General features: G+C 30.5%; 1 protein-coding gene across 2 annotated transcripts; it reads left to right on the forward strand.

The window, feature by feature from the left end:
• The first annotated feature begins 1,710 nt into the window (after nt 1-1,710).
• LOC122607708 (protein LURP-one-related 15-like) lies at nt 1,711-4,936 on the forward strand. 2 transcript variants are annotated; one of them, XM_043780735.1, is made up of 4 exons: nt 1,711-2,091; nt 3,808-4,032; nt 4,215-4,265; nt 4,353-4,936. In XM_043780735.1, exons 1-4 carry the CDS (start codon nt 1,882-1,884, stop codon nt 4,473-4,475), a joined length of 609 nt encoding a protein of 202 aa, XP_043636670.1. In that variant the 5' UTR covers nt 1,711-1,881; the 3' UTR covers nt 4,476-4,936. The 2 variants fall into 2 exon arrangements, with proteins under 2 accessions (XP_043636670.1, XP_043636669.1); XM_043780734.1 differs by having other exon boundaries at nt 1,717-2,091; nt 4,215-4,936.
• The last annotated feature ends 5,532 nt before the right edge of the window (nt 4,937-10,468 follow it).

The following is a 10,468-nucleotide window of genomic DNA, read 5'->3' on the forward strand; positions in this document are numbered from 1 at the left end:
ACTTTGAAATTGATCTCCATTTTGTTAAGGAAAAGATTGGCTATGAAATGATTGAAACACTGAAAATTAACTTTGAACAAAACGTGGCTGCCATTTTACAAAGAGTCTTCCTGTGTCACAACACAATCTGTTTTGTGAAAAGTTAGGTCTCTTCGATGTCTTCCACACTTAAGTTGTAGGAGGGTTTTGATTATGCAACTTAAGTATGCTTTCTAACTTAAAATGTTGATATGCAGGAAACAGTTAGGACCATGGATGCTTGTTAGGATCATGGATGCTACTTTTCTAAAAATAAAGGACTGAAGTTGTACAAAGAAAGAAGTAAGAAGATTGAAGGACTGGAAGTGGAATATCAAGACTTTAAGGGACTACTTGTGCAACTAGCTGCTCTATATATACACAGCTATCTTCACCTAGGGTTAATAACATTCCCTGCAGATTCTGACCGTTATCTCTTAAATATTATTTTCAATGTAATCGTTTTTGATTCTTGGGTTTGTTCACCAAAATTATTTTTGTATCTTAAACCTTCTTTATTAATTAATAATAACAGATGATTATTTCGTTCCTTTGTGTTCTTGTTATCAAGTCATCAAGATTTATATCACGAATCTATATTAGATTTAATTAATTTTACATTAGGTCGTGTCAAACTTTTTTAAAAATTTCTTTTTTCACATTTTAATGGTAAAAAAAAAAAAATTATAAACACCAAAAATATAACGTTGTGCTAGACATTGAACCTACAATCAGTGACGCTGAACCATATCGGCCACGACGACCGGCGGCTCTAACAAGTCGTATAATAAGAGCAACTACATACCCTATTTTTCTAACAAGTTGTCTAAGTAAAACGTTGATGTGGCTTGATCAATTATTGGAAATTCATTAATGATGCTCTTGGACTTGGTCCATGTAATGTCCATTTTCACTTTATAGTGGACGAAGACTTTCTACATTCTATGCTTTATCGTTTCGATTTTGAAAATCTTAATATGATTTAATTCAACTCTATTTAATTCATCTCTCATAAAGATGTTAAATGAAAAATTATCATTTTACCTTTTATAAATTAATTTACATCATTAATCTTTAATCTTTTAAATTATATCTATTATCACTTTACATCAATTACATTTACACAAATTATTTACACAGTTGCACCCTCCATGAACAACACCACCACGGCCACCGTCACCACCGCCAATTGTCTTCACCACCAAACCGTCGCCGCATCGCGCGGGTACAATGCTAGTGAAACTTAATTATTGCCCTTTGGTGATTTTTTATTGCGATTTTCAAAATTTTATTGCGAATTTAATCTCATTACGATCTTTTTATTGTACTTTAATTTGTCTGAGTCTAAAACTATAATTAAAAAAAGAAAAAAGTTAAACAAAGCCCATAGGGCTTTACTTAAAATGCATAAAAAAGGTTATACGTTTCTATATTAAAAGTTCACCCCTGATTTTTATGGTAAGTGTATAACTATTTAATTCAAAGGGCTTGTTTAGCGAAACCGAAAAAGGAAAATCAAAAATATCAATTTTGATATGCTTTTTTCCGCGATGAAGATATTCATTAATTGCATGCACTATATATCATATTCCATTTTCTTCCAGGAAGACTCTTTGAACTCCGCTGAGCTTTCTTCTTTAATTGTGGATAAGATATATGTGATCGTAAAAATCATTTGTACGTACAGAGACCCACTTCAATTCTATCTATTTCTATTTCTATTTCTATAAATGTAAGATCAAAAGTGAACTCTCTACAATGCACACGACGTTGTCACATATATACACATAGTCTCATTTCCACTCGATCAACTTTAATTCTAAGCCCCATTGTGAACTAATGCTAGCTTTATAATTAATTAAGATGGCTACAACAACTTCTGTTATAGGGTCTCAATTCATTTCACCAAACCCACTTGATATTAAGATCGAAATGTATGCTGCCGGAACACTCGTAATCACTGATGAAAAGAACAAAATAATACTCAAAGTAAGACCATGCGACACTACTTTCCATCGTCAGCGGTGGATACTAGACGCTAATGACATACCCATAGTAAAGCTACGGGAGAAGGTAAATTATTTTAAGCTTCTAGCAACTTTTTTAATCTTATAGTATATAATATAACGTACGTACGTTGCAGAGGTTTTCCATATATGTTCGGGTTACTGGATATGACAAGCCAAATTTTGGCTCTGATGCGACGGCCTAACTAGGGGTTTTTTTCCCTGCGGTCGATTCCAACCATTTCCATGGCACTCAATTAAGTTATATGCCTAGGGTAGGTAGCGAACTTGAGGCCGTAAGTAAGGAAACAATTAAAACTTTTTGTCACTAGACCAGACCACTTGGTAATGGTTATTAAAGATATATATAGTTAGCACTTTTAGCAGTGTAGGCCTTGACTATGGGCAAGTTGGGCTTAAGCCCAGAGCAGCTAGCATGTAGATTGGGACAACAAATTTCAGCCCAAATGATTATATACTAGGCCCAGTGTATCTATTTAATTTCCTCAATATAACTACCCATATATGTATTATTAAAAATAGGAAATGATTAATCCTCATAACTCATCATCCGAATAATCCTCCTAGTGTCTTAACTCAATGTTAAGTGTATTTTACTAATTCTTTTTTATAATTTTATCATTTAATTGCACCATGTGTCATGATCATATTATTAAAAGGATGAGTTGAGATGATCAATCATTTTTCTTAAAAATAACATAAGGCTTTTCACTTTCATAAAAGACACAGTAATATCTAATCTTCAAAATATTATTTGATCGTTTCTTCATTTCTTTTTCCTTTCTATAGTTAGATCAGATCAATCATCCTTCAATTCACCTAATATCTTATCTCATTAAAAATAACATAAGGCTTTTCACTTTCATAAAAGACACAGTAATATCTAATCTTCAAAATATTATTTGATCGTTTCTTCGTTTCTTTTTCCTTTCTATAGTTAGATCAGATCAATCATCCTTCAATTCACCTAATATCTTATATCATTAAAAATAATATAAGGATTTTCACTTTTAAAAAAGACACGCGAATATCTAAACTTCATAATATTTGATTATTTCTTCGTTTCTTTTTTCTTTTATAGTTAGATATCAGATCAATCATCCTTCAACTTATAATATCATTTTAATTTTTTTTTTATTTTTTTTGCTTATATATAGTTTAATATAACTTATATGTTGTTTAAGATATATCATATAAATGTTTTCATACATATTTGTAGAACTTAAATAATTATGATTTATTGTATACAACCATCTGGTGCTGAAAATAGAGAAATATAATAAAGACAAATACATGAACTTACTCGGTCTTTACAAATATCTCAAAATAAGTCATTAGATCTTATTTACGAAGTACCATGAATCATGAGCCGTTAGACGGGTTAGCAATTTTAAGTATTGAAAGGAGGTTTTACTTAATGTTCATTATGACAAAATAATTAAAGTTTTTGCATCAAAAAAATTCACGTAGACATCATGTTAGGTGATTCGTATGTTGTAATTTCAAACTTAAAGTTTGACTGTTCGGATTACAAAATTATAACCTTTTGTTTATATATATATATCATAAACTCGGTGTGGAGCTTAATTATTAGGTTCTAGCTAAAAAATTTTCGTTGTATAATATAAGGTTTTTGACAAGGGCAATATGGACATATTTTTTACCATCTAGCAACCAATTAATTATACGCTCATAGTTAGTTATATTATTGCTGCTAAGTTTGAGATTAATGACATGGGCTATACATCTAATATAATTACAGAAATTGAGTGCACATAGTAGATGGAATGTATTCACGGGTGAAGGTACAAATGATACGGATATTATATTCACCACAAGAAACGACAACATGATCCAGTTTGAGACATGTGTAAACGTCTACTTGGGAAACGAGCATAATTGCAACGAGGATTATGACTTCCAAATCAAAGGAAGCTGGCCTAGGAAAAGTCTTAGTATTTATATGGGAAATTCAATAATAGCCAACGTAAGTAATTAAACTAATTCTCTCATTCTTTTTACGTACTTCCACTAATCGATCAGCTAGCTAGCTAGTACTAGTAGAAACTTATTATTGACAACGTTCGTCCTTACGTACATTTGCATATCTATATATCAATTTATTATTATATATATATGCATGATCGATATGATCTTATTCTTGTATAGACGAATATAGAGCAATCGTTGGAGTATATGGCGGCGGAAAGGAACTTTATGGTAAGAATTAACCCTAACGTGGATTGTGCATTTGTGGTCGCACTTATTGCAATTGTTGATGCTATGAATTGTCCAAAACAAGCTCAGGCTGTTGTTAATAATAATGGAGCTGGAGGTATGAGTGTGATGAATATTGTGAGTACCGTGAGTTCCATTGCAACTGCGATCAAATGGGTAGATAAAGCCGTTGAATTTTTCGATGATAGCTAATTAGTTGATCATGAAGATATATGTACGTGATCATCTCTCAAACTATGATAAAATTATTAATGGGTGGATAAGGCGTGATCATATCACGTGTGGCCAATTATAAGACTTACCTCCCTCATACTTTGTTCTACGGATTTGGTACTGTTGTTGTAGTATTGGAAAAAATTTCCAATCTAGCCTAACTAGGTCCATGGATCTAGCTAGGTTGCAACTACCATATGCATATATAGAACCTCCTCTGTTCATCCTCCAACTTCACAATTTCTATAGATATATATACGTCATATCCATCCTTTCTTTTCTTTTTTATTTTATTTTTCCTATTTTGTTGTACGATACAATCATTTATTTTGGCATGAGGTGGGCTTTCAAGTTTGAACCTGTAAAAGTGTAAATCCCTCCCTTTATTTGTAATTTGGTTATAATATGTTTGGAATGACTCTTTTAATTTGGTATCTTAAGCTACAAGGTGATTTCACAATTGTAGAGCTACTAGCTAGCTAGCAATCTTTTTTAATATGCATGCTTTATAGATGGTGTTATAAAGAATCAAACGCCTTTAAGGGTGCGTTGATAAAACTTGATTGGTTTTGATGGTAGCTACATATATACTCGTAATTAAAATGTGCTTAATCTAACACAAACTGCATGGTAACTTACTGTCCAAACTTGAAAAAATAAACTCATTAAGATGAACATTATTTCTTCTCTTTCTACAAATTGAAGTATACAGAAAAGTAAGAAGCTCATGTTACGTAATGATCACTAGATCGATGCATGCATGGTGGAATGTTTCCATGCTATCCTTCCCAAAGAAAGGGCGATTCGATGTGTGCGTCCAATTAATAACAACTATAATTGGGTTATTTTGGAACATAATGACTAGAAGTTTGGTTAATCTGACGAAATTGTTCTTCCTTCCTTTATATATATGGGCTAGCTAGACCTTAATCATCCCGGCTTATTAAGTTCAGATGTAGATGCTTAAAGTTTCGCTCTAAAAACTCCGATATCATATTAAACAGTCTTTTACCACATGTCCGCCATATATAACAACCTTAATTATCTCTGCCAACGCTCTAACACGTCCGCCTTAGCATCCTCACCTGTCAACAATCTGACACGTACATATATAGTTGGTCATATTACCACTATATATGTAGAATTTTTCTTTTTTGCAGTTATAACGAGACTTTCTTGTTTTGTAGCCGTCTTCTAGTTCAATCATCCATCTTGTATACGGTGATGCTCTCATATGTCATCTATCATTTCTAATTAAATTGTGTAGCACTGAATCCAAAAATCTAAATTTGGCTATACTAGTCTGTTCCTCTATATCCATCTTTTCGATCCTTTTGATATCCCTATTTTTGAAATCACATCAAAGATAAGGAATTATTTTTTCGAACATTCGGTCAGTCTTCGACACAAAAAAAACCTCTCTGAACTCTGAAGCATTGCATGGATCCTAGATAACGAAAAGTTGACAATCAAATTTCAAAGTAGCACAATCTAATTCAAAACTTTCCCCCAATTGAGCACGACTTGCATATTTTTTTGACAATAACAGGATCACTATAACTGACTTCATTAAGTTCACCACCATAGAACTCAACAATTACACCTACTTGTTTGACACTATACTTGGATTCTACCTTCGAAAAGGAACATCGGCTCTAACAATCCGTCTCCGTCTACCAAAACGACCGGGGGTTATTATCCTGTAGAATCGAACTCAAAACCTTATAGTTGCCCTAAGGAATTATTTGTTTTATTTAATGTGAAATTCTCCGAAACGGCGAGACTACGTTATATATGGATATATAAAAACAACCTGGCCCAATAAACTAGTCATGCTAAGCTACGTCAATCATAGAATAACTATTTTATTTATATTTTTTTAAATTGGGCCAATTGACCCACTTCAAACTGACATTGTTGGGTATGTTTGGAATGTGAATTTTGGATTAGATTTAAGGACTTGAATAGTTGAATAGTTGAATCGATCCCGATGATAATTTTAAACGGAGGATAAAGAAAATAAGAAAAATACTATACTACAAAATAGTATATAACAAATTAACATTCTTCGATCAGTAGAATCAAATCTAAGAAAACATTCGGATTGTACATATGCAATTGAAAACCTTATTAACCAGATTAAAAAGCACAAATATAAACCCTCCGAAATCTCTAACAAAATATATGAAAACTACAAAGACAATACAGACTCGAACAATCAAATCAAGTCAACGAGATGCAATACACGACAGTCTTCAACGTCATATTCGGTGAAACAACCTTTATCATCAAGACACACTTAGCCCGAAAACACAACCCTTTTGTCAATCCACATGAACCTCTTCGGTTTTTTCAATAAATATCTTCGCATCAGCGATTGTATGCAACCTAGCTATCGACCACCTTAGGAATATGTGATCCTTCTAGCAAGCGTTTGCAAGCCTCCCTGCAACCCATGATCATCTGTGTTGAACTTTCAACCTAAATGGTGATTCTTTAAGCATCCTTAATACCAAGATTTTCATGTTTTTCGAACGATTGATAAACAAGAAATATTTTTGATGATCGAAAATATGATATACGATATCAATTGGTTTGTTAGTGTTAATTATGGGTGATGAAAGAAATTGGAGTGCAAAAAGCTTATTATATATACTATACTAGTGTTAATATTCGTACTATACACGAATTGATACATATTTGACGACTAATATTATTATATATGAACATACTTGAACGTAATAAAAAATGAACTAGAGAAAACAAATTTAGCTAATATATACGTAGTCTAATAAAATATCCAAGCTGTTGAATCCGAATTTCTTTTTTTTTTTTTTTGTCAATTATGTATAATTTAATCTTTTCAACGTAGCACTCAATCAATTTGAAAAAAAAATGGCCACCTAAATCAAAATGAAAAACAATAGATATAATGTTAATGGAAAGTAAATAATATTTGTGCAGAAAGAATAATTATTATAAATTGGACTAATCTATATTATATTATTTTTTTAGAACTATATTCTAATCTACTTCTACTCTAAATTATAGGCATGTTTAGAGTGAAACTCTCGAAAAATCTCTATTAATCTACCCCACAAATGTAGGAAGTGTGACTCGAACCCAGGTGAATCCCCTCAAGAATAAATACCTTACCAATTTGCCACCAACCCAATTGACAATCTATATTATATTATAAAGCAAATTCAGGGGGTGCTTGATTAGGGGTATTTAGGGGTAAGGAATGGGTAATATAATGACTAATTGTGCTTGGTTAGAAGAAAATTGGTTAATAAATACTAAAAATGGGTAATGGGACATCATAGACTAAATTGGGTGTAATAACTATCATTACCTAGTAAATAATGTAACTCCCGCCGTGATCTTCATTGTGGTAAATGGTAACTACTACACCTAATATGGTTTTAAAAAAAGAATATTATCCATATGCCAATTTGTGATATATGCAATGTAAATATATTTCCCAGCACGTAATAATTGCATAAAAGTAAACAAATATGTGTATATATTAATATTAATTTACTCATTATTATAATAATTAACGTTATAGTTATAATCTATATAGATGATACATCGACATATAAATATAATCTGAAAGACTTCTAAATAAATAATTAGTATTACACTTATTTAATAAAATTTTATACATTTTATATATTTGTATAATAGACTAGGTTAACCAAGCAACATTAATAGTAATGGAATACCCATTGCATTCCTTAGCATTCCTTTTATCTTTCCCATTTCCATTCTCCTAATTAAACCAAGCACCCCTTCATTTTTGATTTTCAACGTTGAACTTAAAATTTCCATATTGATTTTAAGTTTCAACAATGTAGACATTCTAATGCATGATACATCATAGTCACATTACATCGATAACTTCCACTACTCACAGGCGCCACCACCACCACCACCAATCTCCGCCGCCACCACCCCAGTACCGCCGCTCGCCGCCACCACCACCTGTCACCGCCACCACCGCCACCTCCATTACATCACCGCCACTGCCGCCATCTCCATCACCGTCGTAACGCACGGGTACCGTTCTTGTTATCTAATATGTGCATTATTATTATTATACTTTTACTAATATAAAAGTAAATAAAGCATTATCTCTAATCTCTAAATATATATATATATATAAAAACTTTAATTCCAAATTGTATAAAACTCAAATTTTAATTAAGTCATTAGATCAGAATATTAATGTCAAATTGTCATATATCTTTTATAACTTTTTTAAATTTAATTTTAATTATTTGTAAAAAATAATTGTCTATATTTTATAATTATTGAAAGTAACAAATTTTAATCTTTTTTAAAGTCACTTTTTGATTTTCTTTCTCCTGTTGTTATTTCAAATTATGACTTTATATATCTTGTTATCATATAACGTAATAAATATTGGTTATAGTTATAACTCTTATAAGTATTTATGTTTGTTAAAATTAATAAAATGGTGCAAATATAAAAATATAGTAAACAATATAATGTTTCGGTTTGATTGGTTTCGTTTTTCATATGATCCAAAACTGAATCATAACTTTTGGTTTTTAGAAAATCCAAAACTGAAACATAACTTTTGGTTTTTCGGTTCGAATTATTTGTTTTTTATTTGGTTTGGTTTTTTCACACCCCTAATACATAGTTTCCATATTAAGTTTAAAATTTGATACACAATAAAAAAAATTATGTTTTAGTAAGCTAAAATAAAACAAGTCTTTTTAGACGAACAAAACAAGTTCTACGAGTTCAAATCTGATCAAACACATTATTGTGGAGAAACTGATTCTGTCTATGTGACTATTTGGATCCACAAGATGAAGACACAAAGTCACAGGTTAAAATCTCGCCAAAATAGGCAAGTGAAGAAACATATTTTGTACTCCATATGTGAGTATAATGCTTCACTAATTTTATGTTCCATGTAATGTGCGCTCTGATTATCAAAATAATACATTAGAGAATGAGACCATGAAGTTTTCACCTATTTATCCATTTTCTAAAAAGATATTTTTCGTCGCCTTTTTTTAGTGAATTAAATTTGGTCACTCAATTGTAAACTACGAAGTATATAAATAGTTAAATATACTACCACTAGATTAAACACACACATTGTGCGGGATTAACTGAAAACATAAATAAAATAAATACAATAAATGATAGTTACATTATTATTCATAATTTATATAATATAAAAATCTGTCAGATTATGACTGATACAAACAATAAATTTATAGCTTATGGATATATGATATGCGTCAAATATGTTAAATAATGAGTAATAAAACATAAAACTTTGTATAAATCATAAAAAAAATTATGATATATATTTATTAAATAGAATATAATAAATTCTCTTCAAAAAAAATAAAATAAACATAATATAATCAACAATCTCATTTGAAAAGAATAATTATTACTCCCTCCGTCCCACTAGAAGTGTCATGTTTTGAATTTTCAAAATCTAACATTTATAACTTTGACTTTAAAATTTTATTTGTGTTAGATAATATTTGATGGAAGTTATATGAATTGATTGTGTTTTAGACGTGTTTTCTAATGGTATAACTTTTATCAAGTTTTATATAACACAACAAAACATATTTAAGGTCAAAGTTTATAAATAAAGACTTTGAATATTTCAAAATAGGACACTTCTAATGGGACGGAGGGAATATAACATATTATAATGTATATAAACATCTTTGTACTCATATAAAAAAATAAATATTAATGATTAGGATTATGATTGATGATTAGATAGAATTGATGATTAAGATAATAAGACAATATAAATATAACAATTTAAATTGAAAAATGACAATGCATTAAAAATTTAATGTGACAAAAATCTAAAAATGACACTTAAGAAAAAACTTATAATCGCTCAATTATAGATTTACCATATTATTTTTTTTAGAACAGCAAAAGGTCAGACCACGGGT

This window comes from Erigeron canadensis, chromosome 7 (assembly GCF_010389155.1).
Source record: "Erigeron canadensis isolate Cc75 chromosome 7, C_canadensis_v1, whole genome shotgun sequence".
Lineage (NCBI taxonomy): Eukaryota > Viridiplantae > Streptophyta > Magnoliopsida > Asterales > Asteraceae > Erigeron > Erigeron canadensis.